Source organism: Orycteropus afer, unplaced genomic scaffold, assembly GCF_000298275.1.
Source record: "Orycteropus afer afer isolate SDZICR_OR568_19922 unplaced genomic scaffold, OryAfe1.0 scaffold00225, whole genome shotgun sequence".
NCBI classification, from domain to species: domain Eukaryota; kingdom Metazoa; phylum Chordata; class Mammalia; order Tubulidentata; family Orycteropodidae; genus Orycteropus; species Orycteropus afer.
The window spans coordinates 2,245,323-2,272,461 of NW_006921812.1; the positions used below are offsets into that span (position 1 = coordinate 2,245,323).

General features: G+C 36.5%; 1 protein-coding gene across 1 annotated transcript in view; it reads right to left on the reverse strand.

The window, feature by feature from the left end:
• The window catches only part of CADM2 (cell adhesion molecule 2), a 417,999-nt gene that overhangs the window by 239,844 nt on the left and 151,016 nt on the right, over positions 1–27,139 (reverse strand). Inside the window, exons 4-5 of the mRNA XM_042782039.1 lie at positions 19,554–19,691; positions 2,763–2,933 (exon numbers count right to left, since the gene is read on the reverse strand). Coding sequence (XP_042637973.1) covers positions 2,763–2,933; positions 19,554–19,691 — 309 coding nt within the window. The remainder of the gene's footprint in view (positions 1–2,762; positions 2,934–19,553; positions 19,692–27,139) is intronic.

The following is a 27,139-nucleotide window of genomic DNA, read 5'->3' on the forward strand; positions in this document are numbered from 1 at the left end:
TATGATAAAATTATCTCATGGGTTATATCTGAACCTCAAGCAGCTTTTGTAATATTCTCAAGGTCACACTGTAAATAAATTGAAATTCAAGGATAATGTCAATTGCATTGTAAAGTAGGCTTCTTTATGAAGTTGCTTCAACGAGAACATGAAAAAAAATATATGAACCTAATATATTTTAAATTAAATATATATATATATATATATATATATATATATATATATATATATTATAATAAACCCAATGACTAGTGGAGTATGAATAATCACACAAAATAATGAGCATGCCATAATCAGATTGATACTTTATAAAAAAAAAAAAAGTGGAAAAAATATATATATAGTCCCTTGGTACTTCTCTGAAATTTTCTCTTAATACTGTGCCTAGCCCTACCAACTCTATTCTGGTCACACTAATCTCCTTGATGCTCCTAGCAACATAAAAACAACAGGCATGATTTGACTTCAGGTCTTTGTACTCTTCCCTCTGCAATACATACACTACACACACACTGCTAAAGGGGCATGAAGGTGACATCTTCTGACCTCCTCTAACTACACAAGAGGAAGACATTATTACCACCAGCATCCCAAGTCTTGTTCCTATGAGGCCAGACATACTGCCACTCTCTAGCTCTCTTACCAACCTTGACACCATCTGTGCCTCTCACGGCACCCACTATTTCTCTACGGGGTTAAATAATTCACGGCAGTGGTCCCACAGAATTCACAGATTATGGGGTTTGTTAGGGAAGCAACAGGCTATAATTCAATTCAGGAATATATGCAGGATACAGTTCTTTAGTCAGGACAGTCTCCCCTCTGTTGTGCCCTTAGACATGCCTCTCTGGCCCTTGGCCTCTCGGCCTGGCCTCTGCTTCTGTGGGCTAGGTAAGCCTGCCATACTGTCTCAAGCCTCTCAGTTCCACTGTCACCATCTCTCAGCTGAGTGTCTATCTCTCAGCAGTGCGTCCTCCCTCTCTCAGGAGCATGTCTCTCTCAGCTGGCAGTCAGAGAAATTCCTTTCTGCTGCTAGGAGGGCTCATTTTAAGCCTGGCAGAGTGGCAAAAGTAATCAATTCCAACATCAGAATTCTATACATCTAAGAGAGAGAGAACTTCCCAGAAGATTACTTCATGCTGCTCCAACAGAAATATCCCAGGTGGATAACTTTAACAATCAGGAGTTGAAATTGCATGGCCCAACCCCATAATACAATGGAAGCTACAGAGACTATGGCTAGAAAACCCATACCATGTAATTATTCACTACACCGCACGTACACACTCACTTTTCTTGGCACCACACCCACCTCTCTACTTGCCCTTATCACATCGCCCTGCTTCATTTTCCCCCATAGCACTTAACAATATGTAACATGCTATAGTTTGTATTTATTTATTTAATTACATTCCTTCCTAAAATGGTGGTGATTTTTTTTTTTTTTTTTAGCATGATGGTGATTTTGAAACTTGGTCGCAATCTCAATTGGTTTTATTGTTCTCTTTTGTCCACTGATGTAACCTCAGTGCTCAGTGCCTAGAGCCTGCTACATGAATACTGTTGAATAAGTAGATGAAAATAAAATGAAATGGGACATTTTAGGAGAACTGTGATTAGAATTTGGTGTTTTAGGATTTAATGAAACATCACATCACACTCAAATTCTAAGAGTAAGCTATAATTTTTTCATAGATAAAAAAAAAACAAAAGTCCTCAGTCTCTGGAAAATAGAGAAATTCAATTCAGGAAATACAAGCTCTCATCTTCTCTGTTTTTTCTACATTAGCTTACACTCACTTTCATTTCTAAAATATTTTTCTAGGACCTTGTTAAATACTAGAAATACCATGATTACAAATATATTGTCTTCTAGTTGTATGAACTTGAGCCAGTTATCCAATCTCTATACCCTTCAGTGTCCTCATCAGTACATTTTGACTGAGAGTAACTACCCATTGAGCTGTTTTGAGTACTCAGTGAGATAATGCCAGTAAAGTATTTAGAACTGCTCTCGACCCATTAGAGGCACTCAATTAATACTATTATTATCATTAATTGTAAAATGATGATGAATTGTAAAATGGTGATGGTGATGAAAATGTAATAGATATGGCACTGCATTCATACAGACTTACTTGACCACATGTAAAAAGTCAAAATAGTCAAATTTTAAAAGCATAGAAGAGAAGTCACATTTGCATATAATAATGTTACTTTGATATAACAAAAGTTCATCAATGCCCTTCTCAGATTCCCACCTCTCACTGATTTTGCCAAAATTACTACTCATGCACCCACATAAACACATATCAAAAGCAACTATTTAGAACATCAAAACCCAAAACCAAATGCAATGCCATACAGTCAATTCTCACTCATGGCAACCCCCACTGGGTTTCCAGGGTTGCAAATCTTTACAAAAACTGACTGCTCCATTTTTCTTCCAGAGTGGCTGGTAGGTTTGAACCACTGACCTTTTGGGTTAGCAGCACCTAACCACTACATCACCAGACATCCTTAATAGAACAGAGGTATTTTAATCTTACAGTCTTTCCTTTATTTTTCTTTATTGTCCAGAATGACACTCAGAGAAGGTCTACTTTCCCTTAAATTTGATTAATACTAATGAGTATATTTTTATTTCTTTCACTTTAGATATTGCTGTACATTTGCTGTAATTAGATAGTATTAAAGTTATTGTAAGTGTAGATAAAGAGATTTGTTGCAGAGAAAAGAAGGAAGGCACAGTGTTTACTTACAGTGTATTTCTAGCACCTGCATCGCTACCTGAGGGGTGGCATTGAGGGATTCATGGTCTACTCTGCAGACAATGGCCACTCCGTCATCGCTCCGGTCCACTCGGAAGTCTAGTGTGCTGCTGACTGTGAAAGTCTTGCGATTTGCATCTTCTTCCTTTAAATATTTTACATCTGAAAATAAAAATAAAAATAAAAATTCTGTGACATTATCTTTCACAATTTAAAATATTTCATTGAGTCAAGCCACTACTTGAAGCACCTTTTCCCTATATTTACCAATTAAAAACAAAACAAAACAAATATTTGTTAGTTCAACATTTATGACATTTCAATTTGACCAAATAAAAATAAAATTTCTTCAAAAATTAATTTTAGGATAAATATACAGAAATAAAATAAAAGGGTGGGGCATAGTGTTTTTATTCCTTTGGTTTCAAATTCACCTAAATTATAACTAAATGCAAGGGTTTTTTATATTCAATTTGAAAAATGCAAGCCCTTTTACTAAATTAGTCCACTCTTTTAGACTTAAATTTTATTGGAAGATAATCTTAATTATTTGAATGACAAGCATAGTTGGGAAAATCAAATTCACAACTATCTGGTTCTACTTAATAGAAAGCATAATATAGTTGAGCTATGATTTAAAATGAAAAATCTGAGGTGACCATAAATTTGTAAAGAAGATCTAAGATTAGATAGTTGTCACATATGGTAGAGAAAAGAAAGTGCTCATTGATTTGAATAGTTAAATATAACTTTACAGTAAAATTTAAATTGAGATAAAATGTTGCTCATTTGGCTGAGGAAATCATTTTGCATAAAAGAGGGTATTTTCCTCCCAACATGGATTCATTTATTGATATTTGACCTTACTGGGTATGTTTCAGATTCACTGGTAAGTGGAATAATTGGGGATTGTTTGTTCTTTGTGGAAAACGTCATTAAGGATATTTTCATTTAGTTTGCAATTTCTCAGATCTGAAGTAGCTGACAAGTAGAGGACAATTTTAATGAATAAGAAAGCAAAATGATAGGCTAAGGTTAAGATATCATTATAACAAGATCTTAAACATAGTTATAGTTGAGGGGAAATATCTATCCAGCTCTCTTCTACTATTATTTTTCATATTGTTCAAAATCAAATGAAAATTATATTTTTGGAGAAAAATGCTTTCTTTTATATAGCATGCATAAAATGCTTGATTTCATTATGCATTTTTATAATTTATATTTAAAACATTAAAGATATATATTAATCATATACTGGACGACCAACATTAGTGATCTAAGTTCAGCTTCTCTGTTTTGGAGAAGATCTGACTTTATACAAATATCTAACTTCTAAGTAATTCTGAATTTCCTGTGGATATTTGTATTGTGTATTGAATTTCACTTATTTCCAGAGAAGTATGTGTGTCATATTCTTTGATTTCAATAAACAATATAATAATAGTAAAGAATAAAAACAGATAAATGTTGTCTTATTGTTAAAAATTCACGTTTGTATTTGTCTTTATACATTAGGAAGTCAAAATTTACCTAATTATTTTATCACGAGAGTGTTTTATGTGATTTTTGAGAACTGCAAAAATCCTTAACATTAATAAAAAGAGAAGGAAGCATAAAATATCAAGTCTGACAATTAACTATAAATATATCACATAGAATATGACCTTGTTATGCAACATTTGTCCACTAAGATGTATATATATAAATATATCATTTTGTTGACCAAATTCAGTTACTGATATGTTTTTTCACTTGAAAATTTGTTTAATCAAGATCAATTATAATATTAAAATAAAAGATGGAATGTTTTCCTTATATTCAGACTATGTCATGATAATATAGATGAATTTATAGTTCTTTATTAACATTAAAAAATAGGAGATTCCTTTACCTTTGAATGTCTCATGGGTTTATACAAAAATGTTCATTTTTTTTTTATTTTCTTTCCTATAAATCTATGCCCAATGTTATCTTGTTACTCACTCTTAATGTTGTTGTTGTTGTTAAGCGCCATCGAGTCATTTCTGAATCATAGCGACCCCATGCACAGCAGAACGAAACACTGCCCGATCCCGTGCCAGCCCTACAATCCCTGCTATACTTGATCCCATCATTGCATCCACCATATCAATCCATCTCATTGAAGGCCTCCCCCTTTTTCGTTGACCCTCCACCCTACCAAGCATGACATCCTTCTCCAGGGAATGGTCCCTTCTTACAACATGACCAAAATAGGTGACACGAAGTCTGGCCATTCTTGCTTCCAAGGAGCATTCTGGCTGCACTTCCTCCAGGACAGATCTGTTAGTTCTTTTAGCAGTCCGTGGTACTTTCAGCATTCTCTGCCAGCACCACAACTCAAAAGCATCAACTCTTCTTCGGTCTTCATTATTCATTGTCCAGCTCTCACAAGCATACCAGGCGATTAGAAATATCATGGCTTGTGTCAGGCACACCTTAGTCCTCAAGGAGATATCCTTGCTCCTCAGCACTTGAAACAGTTCCTTCGCAGTTGACTTTCCCAATGCTACACGTCGTCTAATGTCCTGACTGCTGCTTCTGTTGGTATCGATTGTAGAACCAAGCAACGTGAATTCTTTGACAACCTCAATCTTCTCTCCATTTATTGTGATGCTGCTCATTGGTCCAGTTGTGAGGATTTTTGTTTTCTTTATGTTGAGATGTAATCCATACTGCAGACTGTATTCTTCAACCTTCACCAGTAGGTGCCTTAAGTCATCCTCACTTTCAGCAAGCAAAGTTGTATCGTCTGCATATCTCAGGTTGTTAATGATTCTTCCTCCAATCCTGATATCACGTTTTTCTTCATATAGTCCAGCTTCTTGGATTATTTGCTCAGCATATAGATTGAATAAGTGTGGAGACAGAATACAACCCTGACACACTCCCTTCTTGATTTTAAACCATGGAGTGTCCCCTTGTTCTGTTGGAACGACAGCCTCCTGGTCAAGGTACAGATTGTTCATGAGTACAATCAAGTGCTCAGGGATTCCCATTCTTCTCAATGTTGTCCATAATTTGTCATGATCCACAGAATCAAATGCCTTTGCATAGTCAATAAAACACAAGTAAACATCTTTCTGGTATTCCCTGCCTTGAGCCAAGATCCATCTGACAACAGCTATGATATTCCTTGTTCCACGTCCTCTTCTGAATCCGGCTTGAACCTCTGGAAGTTCTCTATCAATATATTGCTGCAAACATTTCTGAATTATCTTCAGTAAGATCTTACTTGCATGTGATATTAATGATATTGTTCTATAATTTCTACATTCTGTGGGATCACCTTTCTTTGGAATGGGCACAAATATGGATCTCTTCCAGTCTGTTGGCCAGGTAGCTGTCCTCCAAATCTCTTGGCATAACTGAGTGAGTGCCTCCAATGGGGCATCTGTTTGTTGAAATATCTCAATCGGTATGCCATCAATTCCGGAAGCCTTGCTCTTCGCCAGTTCTTTCATTGCAGCTTTGACTTCTTCCTTCATTACCATTGGTTCTAGATCATATGCCACTTCCTGAAATGGATGAAGATTGATCAGTTCTTTTTGGTACAGTGACTCTGTGTATTCCTGCCATCTTCTCTTGATGTTTCCTGCATCATCAATATTTTGCCCATAGAATCTCTCACTATTGCAACTCGAGGCTTAAATTTTTTCTTCAGTTCTTTCAGTTTGAGAAATGCTGAGCGTGTTCTTCCTTTTTGGTTTTCAGACTCCAGGTCTTTGCACATTTCATTATAGTAATTGGCTTTGTCTACTCGAGCTGCTCTTTGAAATCTTCTGTTCAGCTCTTTTACCTTTTCATTTCTTCCATTTGCTTTGGCAATTCTCCGCTCAAGGGCAAGGTTCAGAGTCTCCTCTGTCATCCATTTTGGTCTTCTCTTCTTTTCTTGTCTTTTTAGTGATCTCTTGCTTTCTTCATGGATAATGTTCTTGATATCTTCCCATAATTCATCTGGCTTCTGGTTGTTGGTGTTCAATGCATCAAATCTATTCCTTAGATGATCTCTAAATTCAGGAGGGATATATTCAAGATCATACTTTGGCTCTCTTGGACTTGTTTTCATTGTCTTTAACTTCAAATTGAATTTGCCTATGAGCTCCTGGCCTGGTTTTGGCTGAAGATATTGAGCTTTTCCACCGCCTCTTGCCACAGATGTAGTCAATCTGATTCCTGTGTATTCCATCTGGTGAAGTCCATGTGTACAGCCTCCGTTTGTGTTTTTGAAAAAAGGTGTTTGCAATGAACAAGTCTTTGGTCTTGCAAAATTCTACCATACGAGTTCCAGCATTATTTCTGTCACCAAGGCCAAATTTTCCAACTACCGGTGATTCTTCTTTGTTTCCAACTTTTGCATTCCAGTCACCAGTGATAATTAACACATCACTCTTAATAGTGGTAGAGAAATTTAGGTCTCTTGATGAACAATTTTGTAATTATGCTATACAATATATGAGAGATTATTCCAATGTATTGCCTGCTAATTGTTTAATTTTAAGAACAGCTGTGATGTTATGAATCTACTCATCTGCTTCCTTTAGCTGCTTTCTTTGCAAAAGTATCATTTAATATAATATTAATCTCACACATAAAATCTGATAGCAATTGTATATAATGTAAAATTTTAATGAGCAACATCCAAATAAAATAAACAGAAGTATAATTTGTTGTTTTTAATATTAGCTGTATCTGACAGTTTATAGGGTTACTAGAAGTCATAAGATGAACAGAAAAAAAAATAATATATTTTCATATATTTATACTGATCTTCTCTAAACAAGCACAAGGAAATTGTGCTTACAAGTTACCTTTCTTAAGATTTCCTATATTTAAAAATAACAGATGTGTTCATTATAGAACCAGTAGAAATTATATTTATTTTCTATGCTTAATTTGCTGATTTCATGTGCCATTGTTCCATATTCCATTTTGTTTCAATTTTTTTTTTTTTCTTTTCCTCCTTTGGGATGTTAGTTCATTGTACTGTGATCTAGAAGAGTACTTCTGAAAATGAAATGCGTGTGTAAATCACCTGAGGATATTGTAACACAGATTCTAATCCAGCAGGGGTTATGCCCTGAATGTATGCTGTTGATCCACGAACTCTATATATATTGAGCTGCAAAGGCCTAGTGGAAATATAGACACCAGAAGCACCCTGTTCTGTTTACCTTGTGCCTCTCTGAAAAGAAACATACCACAATTGGGATGGCCTTAACAAACAGCAGTTTATTCTTACAATTTGGAAGCTTTAAGTCCAAGTTTTAAGTGCCAGGCTCTTGGTGTCATCCCCTCAACCTTGGGTGGTCCAGTTTTCCTCCTACTCCTGGCCCACTGGAGCTAGAGGCATTTCTTCACTCAGCTCTTGGCGGCTGAGGCTGAGAAACCCCAACGTTGACAAGTAAAAGGGCATAGTCCCAATGTTACTAAACCACACGGCAGGCCCTTAACTTAAGTCCATTTTAAGTCCCAAGGTCGGCAGAGCACAGCAGGCTGCTGAGCAACAACACGGCTACATGCAGGACCCAAGCTAGCCATAGGCTAGAGACCATTCCCAAGGTTCCTTAAATACAGGAAGCGGACCACATCCCAAAGACAGCTACTCAGCTGCTTGTGGTAGATCTCACCATGGAGTTGATTGCCAGTCTCATTATGGGGAATAACTACCACCAGCTGCCCAGCCACTCAACCAGGCCCAGCCAAGTTGACACACAAACATAACTACCACACACCCTTACTTTTCCCACTTGATTCTTATTTATTTATTTTTAATAACCTACCTTCCTAATCTATCATTCTAGCTTTACTACTTTTTTAAAAAATATGTATTTCCTCTTTTTTTCACATTTTTCAAAATACAGTTATCATATTATTATATATATTGGGAGCTCTGGTGGCATAATACCTAAGGCATTTGACTGCTAACCAGAAGGCTGGTGGTTCAAACCCACCAGCCACACCACAGAAGGAAGAATGGGAAATCTACTTCCATGAGATATCGCCTGGGAAACCCAAAGAGGAGTCACTATGAGTCAAATGGATTTGACTGCAGTGAGTTTGGTGTTTATATATATCAAAACAAATGAAACACAATGCACTGCCCTTGAGTCGGATCTGACTCATAGAGACCCCTCTTAGGGTTTCCGAGGAGGTATAACTACGGAAGTAGATTGCCCAACCTTCCTTCTGAGGAGTGGCTGGTGGGTTTAAACTGCCAGCCTTCTTGTTAGTAGTCAAATGCCTTAGGTACTACACCACCAGGGCTACTGTTTATATATATTAGTGGCATGACTAGCAAAAATGTAGGAAAATAATAAACAGATGAATTTTTAAATTTCCTTTTCTATAATATACTTCAGTTACTCTCCCATTTTCTACCAATAAAAATTCTAGATATTGAACCACTAATGCTTAAATACAGGCATACTCAGAGGTATTGCAGGCTTGGTTTCATACCATCCCCAATAAAGCAAATATCCCAGCAAAGTAGATATCGCAGTAAAGTGAGTCATATGAACTTTTTGGTTTCCCAGTGCATATAAAAGTTATGTTTACCCTACACCGTAGTCTATTAAGTGTACAATAACATAATGAAAAAATCTGAAATGTTTCGAGAAATTGCTTAAAAGTGATAAAAAGACACGAAGTGAACAAATATTCTTGGAAAAATGGTGCCAACAGACCTGCTTGATGCAAGGTTGCCACAAACCTTCAATATGTGAAAAACGCAGTATCTGCAGAGTGCCATAAAGCAAAGGCAATAAAACAAGGTATGTTTGTAATCAGCACAGTGGTTGCTTTTGGTGAGTTGTGTTTGGGAATTGACTGGGAAGACACAGACAGAAGCATTTAGGGAAGATATAAATGCTCTATATCAAGATAAGGATAAAAGTTACTCTGGTTTATTATTTTGTTGAGATTGGATAGTTAAGATTACTTTATTTCAATTTATGAAAATTCAACCTAAAAAAAATTAAACATTCCAAAAAAAAAAAAAGGCAATAAAAGCAATTGACTGGGGTATAGATAGAAATAGAGATAAGAGAATAGAAGGATATTGATAATTTTGAAACTTGATGATGTGTAGAAAGTATTGCATTACACTATTTTGATGACTTTGTTTATGTTCGATTTTCTATAATAATAATAATAATAAAGATTTAGAAAAATTGCCTAGGAAAATTCCGCAGAGTGCTTCTCAAAAAAAATAATATTTTCCTCAATTTTTCTTGATGAAGTCTGAAAGATGGGATTATGACTTCACCTAAATAGACCCGGGACAATTATACCACCATTTTTACAAAGGGAAATACTTTTCCTGCCTCCTGTAGTGGCCCTTTATATCAGACACCACCCAAAGTGAAAGGCCAATAATCCATACTAGGAAAAAGCGAGAACTTAGATACAGCTGCCCCACACTGGGAGTGATAAACTGTCTCTTCATTTGGAGCCAAGATTTAGTGTCTACATCAGCAGTCGAGAGTTAAAAAACTAGCAGATTTTAGTATCTATGTTGTAATCTCAGAATTGCTCAAAGTCCTAGATGATTAAAGAACGTACTTAATTTAACTCTTAAAATAAATTTATTGATAAAGTATACTCATTAATTTATTAATTATATATGGAACCCTCATTTTTTACAATAAATGAAATCTACTCAGAGATGTATATTTGTGTGTCTCATTTTAGACATGCTAGAACTTTCCTTTCCATTCCCATAATCAGGTGTTAGCCAGGGCTGAGTTTCAGGATCTTCTTCCAAAGTCTCTGGTTGTTGACAAAATTAATTCCCTTGCAGTTATTTGACTTAGGTTCCTATTTTCTTACTATGTGCTGGGAACCACTTTCAGTTTCTAGACGGTTTTTGTCATATGACCTCCACAGACAGTTCACAGTATGGCTGTTTGCATTCTTCTAAGCCAGAAGAAGAATGTCTCTCTAACTGTCCATCATTTTTTAAATACCCTGTTTCATTAGGTTATACCCATTCAAGTTATCCTTTGATTAACTCAAAAGGACCATAATTACATCTGCAAAATCTTTTTTTTTTTTTTTTGCCAAATAACATAACATAATCAAGAGAATGATATCATAATCAAAAATTCCCCTACACTCAAGGAGATAGGATAATACAAGGGTGTTGCTCACCAAGAGTTACAAAATTCTGCCTACCAGCTATTTAGCTGTAACAGAAAATTCAAAGTTTTATGATAGTAAATGGTCACGCTACAAATTACTAATCATACATATGGAATGAATGTGAGTTTTCAGGAAGCTGATAGAGACATTTAGGAAAACAATGGACACCTTTTTTACAACTAAATGCCAACTCTTCAGACTCCCTTGATACTCAGAAGATTAAAAGCTACAGTGACACCACCTATAGTTTTGGATGTAGAGCTGCCCAGAGGCAACAAAAGGAATTCTGAGTTAGAAGATTCAGAAGAAAAGAAAAACACAGAGTTAGATTAAATTTTGGATTGTTTCATTTTCTTGTTTAAAGGATATTAAAAAAAAAAAAAAAACATTGTCTACAGAATAAACTCCAAACCTTTAATCTAAAATAAGTTTTCCATGAGTTGTCCTCTGCCTCCCTATTTACAATGTTGCCCATATTTCATTTGTAAAGTTTCAAAATTACTTTAAACTATCACAGTTTTACATTTCTGCATGAAAAGATGATAATGCTTTCTTTTGAAAACCATGTCACTTACTTTACCCATAACCCATATGATGAGTGCCTATTCTTTGTTTAAGAGCCGTTTATTCATTTAACAGATATTTACTGAATGTCCATATTCTTCTCTGTGTTGTTAACCCATCTCCTCTCCCACAAAGTAAAGCTGTTCTTTGCTTCCTCTGAACCAAAATGACAGCCAGTTCTTATATTTTTTACTACATTTATTAAATCGTATGTTCACATATCTTTACTGTAACTGATTAATTCGCTTAGGCTTATTCTGCCTTATTTCTTATGTATAATTCTAATTCAGAGTTTAATGAAATTATTCAACCATAGTTTTGAACATAATAATAATAATATCTAAAATATACTGTCCCCACTCATCTGTCAATTTGTCATACTGTGTTGGTTTGTGTGTCACTCTGAGGCTGGAGGCTACACCACCAGTATTTCAAATACCAGTAGGGTCACCCAGAGTGGACAGGTATCAGCAGAGCTTCCAGACTAAAATAGACTGGGTAGAAGGACAGGGCCATCAACATCTGAAAAATCTGGTGAATGAAAACTTTATGAATATCAATGAAACACAGATATATTACTAGAAAACTTTATGAAGAGCCATGAAACACTGACTGATACACTGCCTGAAGTTGAGCCCCTCAGGTTGGAGAACACTCAAAATACAAAAAGCTGCCTCCTAAAAGTAGAGTTGACATTAATGACAAGTAAGTAATAAAACGTTCTAAACCTTCTTTTGCTGATTGGGCAGAACTTAAAATAGGAAGAAACAGCTGCAAACATTCATTAATAATCAGAACTTGGAGTGTACAAAATATGAATCTAGGAAAATTGGAAGTTGTCAAAAATGAAATGGAATACATAAAGATCAATATCCTATGCATTAGTGAGCTGAAATAGACTGGTATTCACCATTTTGAATCAGACAATCATATGATCTACTATGCCAGAAATGACAAATTGAAGAGGAATGAAATTGTATTAATCATCTAAAAGAACATCTAAAGATCAATCCTGAAGTGCAAAGCTGTCAGTGACAGGATACTATCAATATACCTACAAGGAAGACAAATTAATACTATTATTCAATTTATAGATCAACCACCAAAACCAAAGATGAAGAAATTGATGATTTTTATCAATTTCTGCAATCTGAATTTGACAAAACATGCAATAAATATGTATTGATAATTACTCATGATTGAAAAGTGAAAGTTGGAAACAAGGAAGAATCATCAGTAGTTGAAAAATATGACCTTGGTGTTAGAAATGACACTGAAGATCACATGATAGAATTTTGAAAGAACAACAACTTATTCATTGCAAATACCTTTTTCAACAACATAAACTGTGGCTATACACTTGGAGCACACCAGATGGAATACACAGAAATAGATCAACTACAACTGTGGAAAGAGGCAATGGAGAAGTTTAATATCTTCAGTGAAAACAAGTCCAGTACTTGACTGTGGAACAGACCATCAATTGCTTATATGCAAGTTCAAGTTGAAGCTGAAGACAATTAAAACAAGTCCATGAGAGCCAAAATACAAGGTTGATTATATGCCACTTGAATTTAGAGACCATCTGAAGAATAGATTTGACTCATTGGACACCATGATTTGTGGCATGCCATCAAGAGCATCATACATGAATAAAGCAAATGATCATTTAAAAGACAGGAAATGAAGAAAAGACCAAAATAGATGTCAGAAGAGATTCTGAAACTTGCTCTTGACTATAGAGTAGCAAAAAGGAATGGAAGAAATACTGGAAAATGAACTGAAGAGAAGATTTCAAAGAGCAGCTCAAGAAGACAAAGTAAAGTATTATGATGAAATGTGCAAAGACTTGGAGTTAGAAAATTAAAAGGGAACAATATACTCCTCATTTCTCAAGCTGAAAGAACTGAAGAAAAAAATTCCAGCCTTGAGTCGCAGTACTGAAGGACTCCATGAGCAAGATATTGAAAGGTGCAGGAAGCATCAGATGAAGATGGAAGGAATACACACAGTCACTGTATTGAAAGAGTTGCTCCAACTCTTTCAGGAGGGAGCAAATGATCAAGAACCTGGGGTATTAAAAGAAGTCCAAGCTTCCCTGAAGGAACTGATAAAAATAAAGGGTACAGGAATTGACACAATATCCATTCAGACATTTCAACAAAAGCATGCAGCACTGGAAGTGTTTACTTTTTCATGCCAAGAAATTTGGAAGAGAGCAAATTTTTTTTTTTTTTTCCTATTCTAAAGACAGGTTGTACAACAGAATGTGGAAATTATCAAACAATATCATTAATATCATACACAAGTAAAATCATTCTGAAGATAACCAAAAAATGGTTGCAGCAGTATATTGAAAGGGAACTTCCAGAAATGCAACCTGGATTCAGAAAAGGATGTGGAACAAGAGATATCATTACTGATGTCAGATCTTAGCTAAAAGCAAAGAATACCAGAAAGTTGTCTACCTGTGTTTTATTGTCTATGCAAAGCCATTCGTCTGTGTGGATTGTGAGGAATTATGGATAATTTTGCAAAGAATGGGACCTCCGGTAGCATAGTGCCTAAGGCATTTTGACAGCTAACCAGATGGCTTGCAGTTCAAACCCACCAGCCACTCCTCAGGAGGAAGACTGGGCAATCTACTTCCAAAGAGACACTGCCTCGGAAACCCAAGGAGGGGTCCTTATGAGCTGGAACCGATGTGACGGCAGTGAGTTTGGTTTTTTGGTTGCGAAGAATGGGGATTCCAGAACACTTGTTTGTTCTCATGAGGAAATTGTACATAGACCTAGAACTATCATTCGAACAAAGGTATATTGCATGGTTTTAAATCAGGAGTGGTGTACATCAGGGTTGTATCCTTTCACCATACTTATTCAGTCTGCATGCTGAGCAAATAATCTGAGAAGGTAAACTACATGAAGAACAATGCAGGGTCAAGATTGGAGGAACAGTCATTAAAAATCTGCAATATTCAGGTGACACACCCTTGTTGCTGAAAGTGAAAATGACTTGAAGCACTTACTGATGAAGATCAAAGACTATAGTCTTCAGTATGGATTATACCTCAACATAATGGGGAAAAAAAATCCTTATAACTGGACCAATAAGAAACATAATGATAAACAGAGAACAGATTGAAGTTGTTTCAGACTTCATTTTATTTGTATGCACAGTCAACACCCATGGGATGTTGTATTGCACTGGGTAAACATACTGCAAAAGACTTCTTTAAAGACTTAAGAAGCAAAGATGTCACTTTGAAGACTAAGGTACAATTGACTCACGCCATGGTATTTTAAATCACGTTATATGCATGTAAAAGATGAATAAAGAAGACTGAAGAAGAGTTGATGTCTTTGAACTGTGGTATTGCCAAAGAATATCAAAAATACCATGGACTGCCAGAAGAATTAACAAATCGGTCCTTGGAGAAGTGGAGTCAGAATGCTCCTTAGAAGAGAGAATGGACAGACTTCATCTTACCTACTTCATGTTGTCAAAAGGTAACATTCCCTAGAGAAGGATATCATGCTTGGTAAAGTAGAGGGTAAACGAAGAATGAGAAGACCCTCAAAGAGTTGGATTGATACAGTGGCTTCCATGATGGACTCAAGCATAGCAAGGATTGTGAGGACAGCACAGGGCTGGGTGATGATTTGTTCCTTTGTATCTAAGGCCACTATGAGTCAGAACCAATAAGATGCCACCTAACAACAACAACAAAATATATTGAGTGATTCCTTCTATGTAAAAATTCTTTATACCTATTTGCTCATAAAATATTATTGCAACAGCATTTTAAGGTAAAAATTATAATCCTTATTTTGCAGATGAGAAACTAAGGCTAAGAGACAGAGACAAATTTCTCTAATTACTGATATCTCTAGGAGCTCTGGTAGTGTAGTGCCTAAAGCACTTGACTGCTATTCAAAGGCTGGTGGTTCAAACCCACCAGCCACTCCTCAGAAAGAAGGCTGGGCAATCTACTTCCGTAGTGATACCCCAGAAACCAAAGGAGGGGTCACTATGAGTCAGGTCTGACTCGACGGCACATAACAACAACTGGTATCTCTCAATTTTCCATTCTCTAGACCAGTGTGATCCCCAAACAAAGACATAACTATCACCCAAAAATAAATCCAAACCCACTGCTATTGAGTTGATTGCAACTCATAGTGACCCTATAGGACAGGGTAGAATTGCCCCATAGGGTTTCCAAGGCTGTAAATCTTTATGAAATTAGACTGCCTCATCTTTATCTTGAGGTACGGCTGGTGGATTTGAAGCACTGACCTTTTGGTTTGCAGCCGAATCCTCAAACCACTGCACTACCAGTACTCCTGATCTGGGAACTTGTTAAAAATGTACAAATTTTCAGGCTCCATATCATACCTGCTCCATCAGAAAATCTATCTGGGCCTTATAAACTGAGGTTTAATGAACTCCATCAGTGATGAACATGCAGGCCAAAGTTTGTGAACCACTGCTCTGTAACATAATGTGCAATTACCCTGGCAAAGAAAATGTGATCAACTAGTATTTTCAAGCAACTTTCATCCAGGAACATGGAAATTATATTCATATTTTAGATAATGACAGAGTGAAGGCAATGATTGTTATAGAAATACATCTCATCTGGAAAAATAAGTCATTATGCAGGTCTACACACCCAATATATAGAGTCTGGATATTAACAGTGTGCGTTTACTGACCGAGCTGGTAAATATTTCGTTTAAACATACCAAAAGTAAACTTTTCCTTTGCTTGTAACAACTGTTTTGGACATTACATAATATTCTATATTCTTCTTTATAGGAAAATACTGTCAATAGTGTCTCAAATCTCTGAAGACATCTTAAATGCCTTCAGCTCACAGATCTTGTTTTTCTTCATCTGGATCATCACTCATGCACTATAAAATACAGATAACTTAGGAGGTAGTCAATGATTTCTTATTGAATTGAATTAGATTGGATAAGACTATTGTTTACTTTTACTTTAAAAATTGTCTTTTTAAAGAGTGTCAAGTGATACTGTAGTGAAAACAGTTCAAATTGTAATATGAAGTCAAGCTAGTGCAAAATAAAGACTGAGCATCCTTTCAGTGAGGAATGTTTGCTGAGAGTTTTAGAATGAAATTTCAATAAGCATATCCAGAGGATAGTAACCGTAATGAATGTGTACTGTGTGTAGAGCACTAAGCTCATCATATTTTCATATGCACTTGTAAAAGTAAAGTTTATACACTAAGGAAGTTTACAATCTGTTAGGGAAGACAGGATTTGTAAACAGAAAAAGAAGTTATCAACAAAAATCTATGGATGAATCCAAGTGTTGCAATAATAAATGTTTAATTGGTCATGCACTGGGAAAAAGAGGCCTCACTAACTCTGAACACAGTCCAGAACTATGATTCTGTACATGTTTTTGTTTTGATATTTTAGGCTTGATGAAAGTGATCTAAAGTATGATCATTTACAAGATAAAACTTTTTATACTTTTACAAACAAAATCCTACCCATATTCTGTTTGGCATTCAGAGCAGAAGTAGAATATATCAAAAATTAAACTCTTTTATAAAAATTTAAGAACATCTTGGGTTTTTCATGAAACTACAAATAAACTAAGTAGAATTATCTCCCTACTTAACTGTAGGTTTAAGAGTTACTTTATCTCAAGAAGTTTGACCTTTATCCCTAGAATCTGTGAAATAATCCTTAGACTATTTGGGCTACATTGGCCATATCTTACAATTTTTTCAGTGAGTATGATCCAATCTGGGAGCCCATGTGGTAACCAATAATAAATGTGTGTGCTAGCCAATAAAAGTTAAACACTCACTGAAGCTCAAAGATGCTTCCTGAGGAAGAGAATCCAGGAAAGAGAATTTCCTGAGAATGAACATGCTTTTCACTTTTGGGGACCTTTCCAAACTTCAACTGAGTATCTCTTCATGTTGCTCTTGAGTTACTTCTGAATTGTGTCCTGTTTTCCCTGGGCATTTATAGCCTGTTACTTCTGAATTATATCCTTTACCCTAATAAACTACATGACCATGAGTAACAGTGCATCAAATTACTTCATTTAGCAGAGAGAGACAGTGCCACAGAGAAAGGTATGCTGGTATAAGACCCAAAGGATAGTTTGAAAGCAGAGATATACTTTACTTTTACCTCCTAGGAACCAGCTTCGTTATGATTCTTATTCACAAAATTATTCATATACAACCTAACTATTTATGCCAGTATTAAAGAATGGGAGCACTGAGATAACAAAACAGTTCATTGAAGAAGAACATTTAAGGTAAGAGGGGCAATCTCACAAAAACCAAGAACTCACACAAAAGGACATTCTCAATGCGCAAGAATTTGCCACCTCAAGAATTCTAGTAGGCCATAGAAAAGAAATTTTAAACATATTCGGTAGGCTATGCCTTTCCATCAGAAGTGTTCAAACATTAAAAGGAGCCTATCAGATCCTTGTTGTTGTAACACAAGTCTGAAATTAGTGTCATTTTAGGAAAGTGCTAAATCCAGACAGGCCTAAACAAACATATCCTGAATGAGAATGCTTGCTATTGAGCCCAGGCAGAATGCAAGAATCAGGTTGCAAAGTAACTTGACAGTTTAAATTCGCAAAATGTCAAATGTGTGTCTCAGGACCTGTAGTTATTCTGATTTCAGTCAATAAAATATATTTATAATTCTAAAACAAAGGTAGTGATTAAGTTAAATTATAGATAGGACCATATTTGGAGTGTGTGTTTATGTGTGTTTGCAAGTGTGTATATGGATGAGTGGACAGAAGGAAGGAGGAAGGAACGATGGAAGGAAGGAAGTGAGAGAGGAAAAGAGGGAGAGAGAAAAAAATAAATAGAAAGAGAGAGAGAATGATCGAATAAATGTATGGATAGTGAACCTATAATTTCTCTGTTGAATAGGCAATCTTATCTTTTGGCTTTATATGCCTATCACTAAGAATTATTGTTCATCGCATATAAAGTATTAGAATTACAAGTTAAAATAACCAGAATACTTTATATTAACCTACCTCATAGACTGTAACACAAAGAACAATATATATCTCAATGTATGTAGGAAACCTCTTCTAATAATCACCGTAATCAAATCTAATACTTGGATTTTATTGTACTTGTGACATCAGGACAAAAGTATCTGTATGCAAGGGAATGAAAATTTTGCTAGGCTTACTAGCCATCCTCTACAATCTTTTTGCCACTCTAACAAAATGTGTAAACATGTACATATATGTTTTTAAATTTAAGTATATCAGGTAAGAACAGAGCTATGCTGAATATTTAAATTGTATATTTTTACTGAGGCAATTTTTTTTTTACCTTCTATGAAACATAGTAAGATTTACATTTATGATTGACCAGTTTTATTTTTAGAATTTAGTAATTCCAAACACCAAAAAGTTGAGCCATTGGGATCCATGCAGTATCTCTATGTATGTTAAATAATATGTCAGTTTGGAAATACTATTTATCCTGTATTTAGTGCTTACATAGGATCCCTGGTTATACACTGGTTAAAGCACTCAGCTCCTAACCAAAAACATGATTGAACTTACCAGCCATTCTGCTGAAGAAAAATGAGGTAGTCTGCATGCATAAAAATGTACAGCCTTAGGACCCCATGGATGAGTTCTATTCTGTCCCATAGTGTTACTATGAATCAGAATTGACTTAATGGCTGTGGGTTTGGTTTCATTGGTTTTAATGCTTACACAGAGTTAAGTATGAGTCTGTGTTTTTCATACTTTAACTTATTTATTTTTCTACTTATCCTTTGAGGTACCTGTTATTTTAAAAGCCATTTTATATAGAAGAGGAAAACGAGGCATAGAGAGGTATATTAATATACTTTGAAAAGTTATCTATTTTAAGGACTAAGTGAGTATCATTCAAATTATAATTAATCAGAAAGTGATGCTATGGCTTGAAATAAAATATAAAATGCCTTTTTCTGAAACTTCATGCTAGTTTCACAGCATTAATTTTGATTTGGGACATTTTCCATTCTTTACCTTTAATCTCTTTGTCATTTTTAAACCATCTTATATCAGCTGCAGGTTTACTGCCAGATGTTTTACAAGTCAGTTGCATCAAGTCTCCTTCCATAACTGGTGATGAAAATCCACTGATTTGAGGCTTCTCAGGAACTCCTAAAAATTAAAAAAATGAATAAATTTAACATTATTCAGAATGGATTCAAACTTTTAACTATTGCTTTCACACATAAGCCTGCTAAAATGAGTGGTTAACTGAGAATATATTCAATCAAGAATAATAAATTGAGCTTTGGTAGCATAATGCCTAAGGCATGTGACTGCTAACCAGAAGGCTAGAGGCTCAAACCCACCAACCACTCCTCCGAAGGAAGGTTGGGCAATCTACTTCCGTAGTGATAACACCTCAGAAACCCAAAGAGGAGTCGCTATAAGTGGGTTGGACTCCACGACAATGGGTTTGTTTTTTGTATAATAAACTAAGGAGCAATGGTGGCATAGTGCCTTAAGCATTTGACTGCTAACCAGAAAGTTGGCAGTTCGAACCCACCAACTATTCTGCAGAAGGAAGACTGGGCAATCTATTTCCACCAAGATTTACCACCTCAGAAACCCAAAGGGGGTCATTATTATATATATTGGTTTATATAATAAACTATGGGAGCTCTGGTAGTGTAGTGCCTAAGGCACTTGACTGCTAACCAGAAGGCTGGCAGTTCAAACCCACCAGCCACTCCTCGGAAGGAAGATGGGGCAATCTACTTCCGTAGTGATACTGCCTCGGAAACCCAAGGAGGGGTTGCTATGAGTCAGGTCCGACTCAAGGGCACATAACAACAACAACACATAATAAACTACATCTATAACCCACTGACATTGAGGCGATTCAGACTCATAGTGATTCTATAAGACAGAGCTGAACTGACACTTAGGGTTTCCAAAGGAGCTCTTGTGGCTAGTGGATAAAGCATTTGGCTGCTAACCAGAAGAAGATTGATGATTCAAACACAACAGCTGCTCTATGAGAGCTAGATGAGGCAACAAACTTCTGTAAAGATTTACAGCCTGGGAAACCCAGCAGACTGCTTCATCTTTCTCCTGTCAAGAGGCTGATAGGTTAGAGCTGACCTTTGGGTTAGGATCCAAATGCTTTAATCACTGTGGCACAAAACAAAACAAAAACTCACTGTCGTCAATGTGGATCCAACTCATAGTGACCCATCCTTGGGTTTCTGAGGTGATATCACCATGTAAGTAGATCGCCCAACATTTCTTCCAAGGAGTGGCTGGTGGTTAGCAGTCAAAATGCCTTAGGCACTGTGCTAAGTTCCTTAAACTCCATAGATAATGTGTGTGTGTGTGTGTATATATATGTGTGTGTGTGTGTGTGTGTGTGTGGAGAGAGAGAGAGAGAGCGAGAGCATGCCTTGAAAGACAGAGAGAGAGAGAGAGAGAGAGAGCCTTCGTGAAACAATGGGTAAAGTGCTTCGATGCTAATCAAAAAGCCAGATGTTGGAATCCACCATTGTTTCCATTGGCGAATAGGCCTGGAGATCTGCTCCAGAAAATATTACAGCCTAGGAAACTCAATGAGGTAGTTCAACTCTATCCCACAGGGTGACTATGACTTAGAATCAACTGACAACATACAACACATTGTAATGAACCAGGTAAAACCCCTTGTTGAGAATTTTCATTTTCTAATGGGACCTAGTTAACATGTAGATTCTGATTCAGTGTATCTGGGGAGGGTGAAAACAAAAATTCTCAGCAGGAAGTCAAATGGAAATGAACTGGTCTGAAGCAATGCAGAGAATACATAGATAAACACACACACACACACACACACACATGCACATATAGAAAGCACTTAAAATGAATTTTATTCAAAGTGTATTTTACTGAAATTACAAAATTTTACCTACAAAATTACTAGTTGTGAAACTTTAACATGGCCATTCAATAAATATATCTTAAGATTTAGCAGTATAAAGTGTTAAGAAAGTAGACTGTTTACATTGGGAGAAAATTCATAAAACATATTTTATTACTTAGGAAATTCTGATTTAAGTAAAAAGACATTTATTATTTTCAATTATTATTTTAGAAAATTTTTATTGTCATTTGGGTGAAATTTTACAAAGTAGATTCATTTTACATTCAACAATTCATACACATTTTGTTTTGTGATACTGATTCCAATCAACGTGACAGTTCTCTTCCCACTTCTTTCCCTGTGTGCTTCCTGACTATCTATTCCTGCCTCCCTAGCTTTTTCCTTGTGTAAATTTTGCCCTTCTTATCTTGCATGAAAGTTTGTTCTAAGGAGTACATCTCCCTACTGTAGTGGTTCAGCTCTTAGGCCTGTCTGCTGTCTGGCTGAAGATTAGCCACAGGGAGTAAGTCTAACTCCAGGCCCAGAGTGTGTCTAGGGGCCATAATCTTGGAGGTTTCACAAGTTTCACACCATTAATCCTGATCTTTTTTGTTGTTGTTGTTAATTTTATTACATGTTTTCTTCTCACTCTATCCAGGATCTCCACTCTGGCTCTCTTTCCAAGTAACCCCTGAGTAGCCAGGCACATGCATGATGCATGTTTGATGGTCAGGTCATATAGGATGAGATTTTCATGGTCCATTAGTCCAATGGACTAATTGATTTATAATTCTTAAAGTATAAAAAGGAGAATGTTATCTGCATACTTTGTTGAAAAAATGTGTTTTGGATCCAGAGATATATTTGCAATTATACTGATTTTTCTAATGCTTCTAAAGTGGAAAATGTCTCTTGATGTTGTTCATATAAGAAAGTCAATTACAGTTTTATGGAGAATGCTATATATTATTTTTAATTTTAAATGCATATTACCTTTCTAATCCAAATCATCCAATGAATAAGCATATAATTAATGTTGTTGTTGTTGTTATGTGCTGTCAAGTCGGACCCGACTCATAGCAACCCCTCCTTGGGTTTCCAAGGCAGTATCACTATGGAAGTAGATTGCCCCATCTTCCTTCCGAAGAGTGGCTGGTGGGTTTGAACCGCCAGCCTTCTGGTTAGCAGTCAAGTGCCTTAGCCACTATGCTACCAGAGCTCCCAATGTAATTAATATGTAGAGCTATTACATGGGTGGTTTAGATAATAGAATGAAGTATATTGACTGACAATAATACTGTTGTCAGGAGAAAGTTTTCAAAAATTTGTTCTAAAATGAATCAATAATAGAGACAGACAAAACCTTTGCAAATTTGGAATTAAATTTGACTATTTAATTTCATTTAAGAAAAATAAATTGTAAGAATGTTGGAGAGCAGTAATATAAAAAATGTAAATTAAAAAACAACCACAAAGACAAAGGACAGCTCAACATACTTATATTAGTGGGTTAGGAGTTTTTTTGTTGTTGTTGCTGTTGTTGTTCTCTTCACTTTCATATTACCTTTTTAATCTTTGTCACACTTCCATTTCATAAGCTGGACTCAGCCCATCATATATACTTTGGATCTCAAGGTGGCTCTCTACAGAACAATATATTAACCTTAGGTAGTTGTTATCCTGAAATACTCCATTTTAATGGGTATATTTTGTCCTTAATGGCAAACTTGTGAAGATTTTTATAAAATAGTCCCAGTGAGACTTGCAAAGAAACATATTTTATATCCCATGCACAAAACCAATTCACTAGTTGGATTAACTTTAATATTCCTACCAAAAAGAACAGTATGTATTAGGTTTTTTTTTTTTTTTTTTTTTTTTCAAATGCAGCTTTCTGCCTTTATCTATCTAAAAAGGAAAGCAAGCTAGAGGTAAAAAAAAAAAAAAAAAAAAATCGATCTTTAAATTCCTGTAACTTGTTCAGTACACAGGTGTTTTTCAATGAACTGCAGCAATTTCAGCTGATTGGGCCAGTGACGTCTATGAAATCACCGAGAGCTCAAAGCTGAAACTTTATTTCCTCAGAATCTGTATGAAGGTATTGCTTTTTTTGTGTCACTTTAACCTTTGAGGAAATGGTTCAATATTTAGAGAATAAAAGCACAAAGAAGCTACAAACTGCACTCACAAGTGACATAATGTATTTCATTCAGGAATCTAGAAAATACAAAGCTAAAAGTCAAGAGGACCTATGGAAATGTGAGAGCAATTTACCTAGCATAAAATATATAAAGGAGTCATATTTGAAAACAAAGGAGACCTGGTGTGCCATGGTTAAAGTGCTCAATTGCTAACTGAAAGCTCAGTGATACCAACCCACCAGCTGCTTTGCTTGGTGGGAGAAAGATGAGACCATCTGTTTTCTTAAAGTTTTACAGACTTAGAAACCTTCTGAGACAGCTTCACTCTGTCCTACAGGGTTTCTATGAGTCAGACTTGACTTGACAACAGGTTTTTTTTTAATTTTTTTGAAAGCAACAAGTTATTAGGGAAGACCTCTCGTCAGCTGACTGATATGATAAAACAGAGGAGCAGAGTGTAGACAAAAGTTGAACTCAAGATGTTCACTATTCTGACACTTGTGATAGTTGGAGCTGTGTGTCAACTTGGCTGGACCACAATTCTGTGTGGCTTAAGCAATTGTGATATGGTTATTTCTATGATGGGATCAGATGTATATGTTTTAAGCAGCCAACCCATTGAAAGGGAGTTTCCCTAGGGGTGTGGCCTGTTTCCAGTATATTTATGGACATCCTGGGAAAAGAGACACTCCTCTTTTGTGGATTGAGATTCTGTTGTGCTGCCTACAACAGTCCGTGAGCAAACAATCCACCATTTGGCCTGGAGATCTTGGATTCATCATTCATTGGAGTCAACAGCCAGTATACTGACTGCCAACCTTGAGCTCCTTAGTCCCTACATCTGTGTGAGTCAAGAAAAGCCTCCAGATTGACCTTTGATCCAAGAACTTTGGACTTGCCAGCTTCTATAAGTGTGTGAGCCATTTTCCTATGAAAAATTTCTCTTTCTCTCTCTATATAAGCTTTACTAATTTTGTTTCTGTAGAGAACCCAGTCTAACACATTTGGTACTGAAAGTGGTTCTAGAGAGACAAAATCATAAAGATGGGCTTCCTAAATTGGTTCTCCAATTTGATTAATCATAAAGATACTAGTGACCCTGCCTCTGTTAGTAAATGTTGTTGTTGTTGTTATGTGCCATCGAGTCAGACCTGACTCATAGCGACCCCTCCTTGGGTTTCCGAGGCAGTATCACTACGGAAATAGATTGCCCCATCTTCCTTCCAAGAAGTGGCTGGTGGGTTTGAACCGCCAGCATTCTGGTTAGCAATCAAGTGCCTTAGCCACTATGCTACCAGAGCTCCCTGTTAGTAAAGAGGACTCTGCTAATCCATGGTGTGAGGTGGCAACATTAATATGCAAAATAGCACCACCAATAGATCAAGTACTTGTGAGAAATGAGGCTTTCAGTGACCACATATTTGACAGTTTTCTGCAATTTTGTCAGCATGAAGAGTTTAAGGAAGCTGGCTGGTTGGTCCTATTTACACTAGACAAGGTGGTGAAAGATTGAGATGAGCTCAGGGCTGCTGAGTCACAGCTTAAGTTCTGCATAAAAGACCTTGATGTTTCCAGTTGTGCTCTGAAAGAAAGCCTTATTTCTTCTAGTAATGGAGTTGATATTGCTGCAAACCAAACCCAAAGTCTTATTGTAAGGGTGGCTGAATTACAACACCAATTAAATTACCAACCCAGAATGGTGTCTGAAGTTAAAGTGAGGGCATTGATCAGAAACAAATGGGATCCTGAAACTGGAATGGAGACATATGGGCATATAGGAAGATCAGGTTATGGAGCTGTAAATTCTGTTTAATCCCTCCCATCTGAAGGGATTACTGTAAAAACCATCATCCCCTCCAACTCAGTTTGATGGGATTAACCCAACTGTTCCTACTGAGTCATTGCCTGAGGCAGAGGCTATGGAAGACATTGCAGATCTCAGAAACTGCTCCAACCACCCATTGTTGCTGCTAGACCTTTAACTAAAGTCCAAGAGAGCCCCAAAAGGTGCAATCCAAAGTGTGACTGAGCAGGTGGTATGCTACAGCCGAAAAGACCTACTTGATTTTGCTAACATGTACAGACAGAAACATGGAGAATATGTATTTTGCTAACATGTACAGACAGAAACTTGTAATGGCTACTGAGGGTGTGGGATGATGGTGCAAGGAATGTAAAATTGGATCAGTCTGAGTTTATTGATTTAGGTCTACTAAGTAGGGATTCTTCATTCAATGTTTCAGCTCAAGAAGTTAGGAAAGGATCTAATAGTTTATTTGTTTGGCTTACTGAAACATGGATTACATGCTGGCCTACCTTAAGTCACATTGAAGTACCAGACCTTCCTTGGTATAATGTAGAAGAAAGTATCCAGAAGCTTAGGAAAATTGGCCTGTTAGAATGGATTTATCAGCATAGACCCCTAGAGCCAGAAATGGAGAGTCCAGAAGACACGACTTTCACCAGTATGGTGAGGAATAAATTAGTGAAGGGAGTTCTAGCATCCTTGAAGACTGCTATGATTGCTATTTTATGTAAACCAGATTTGAAAATGGGAACTGCCCTAATTGAACTAAGACACTTTACTATGGGGCTGATTGGACTCCATGGTAGTAGGAGCCAAGTGGCAGCAGTTACTCAACAAAAGCAAGGTAGGCATGGTTACCGTAATGGACAGCAGAGTCAGAACAGTAATCAGAATAGTCTGACTTGTGTGGAATTATGGCATTGGCTACTTGTGCATGGTGTTCCTACTTGTGAAATACGTGGTAAACCTATTAAATATTTACTTGATCTGTATAGACAGAAGAATTCTAGGACATGTGAACAGCAGCCTAGATTGAATCGCCAGAATACAGACTTACGGTCTCTCAATTCCCAGACTTGAGTCAGTTTACAGACCCACAACCCCTTGAATGAAGGAGAGGCTGGATCCCTGTGAGGAAGGACCCCACTCTATTGACACAAATCTATAATGTCAATCTTTCTCGCAGCCTTCCCCAAAGGGATTTGAGGCTTTTTACAAGAGTGACTGTGTTCATTGGGGAAAAGGAAATAATCAGACTTTTCGGGGATTACTGGACACTGGCTCTGAATTGAAACTAATTCCAGGAGACCTAAAGCATCATTGTGGCACACCAGTCAGTGTGGGAACATACGGAGGTCAAGTTATCAATGGAGTCTTAGCTAAGGTGTGTCTCTCAGTGGGTTATTGGGTCCCTGAACCCATTCAGTAGTGATTTCCCCAGTTCCAGAATGCATAATTGGAATAGATATACTGAGCAATTGGCAGAATTCCCACAATGGGTCCCTGACATGTGGAGAAAGGGCTATTATGATTGGAAAAGCCAAGGGGGAGCCATTAGAACTACCTCTAACTGCAAAAATAGTAAGTCAAAAGCAATACCACATCCCTGGAGGGGCTGCAGAGATTACTGCCACCATCAAGGACTTGAAGGATGCAGGGGTGGTGATTCCCACCACATCCCCATTTAATTCACCTATTTGGCCTGTGCAAAAAAGAGATGGATCTTGGAGAATGACAATAGATTTGTCGTTGTTGTTAGGTGTTGTCAAGTCGTTTCCAA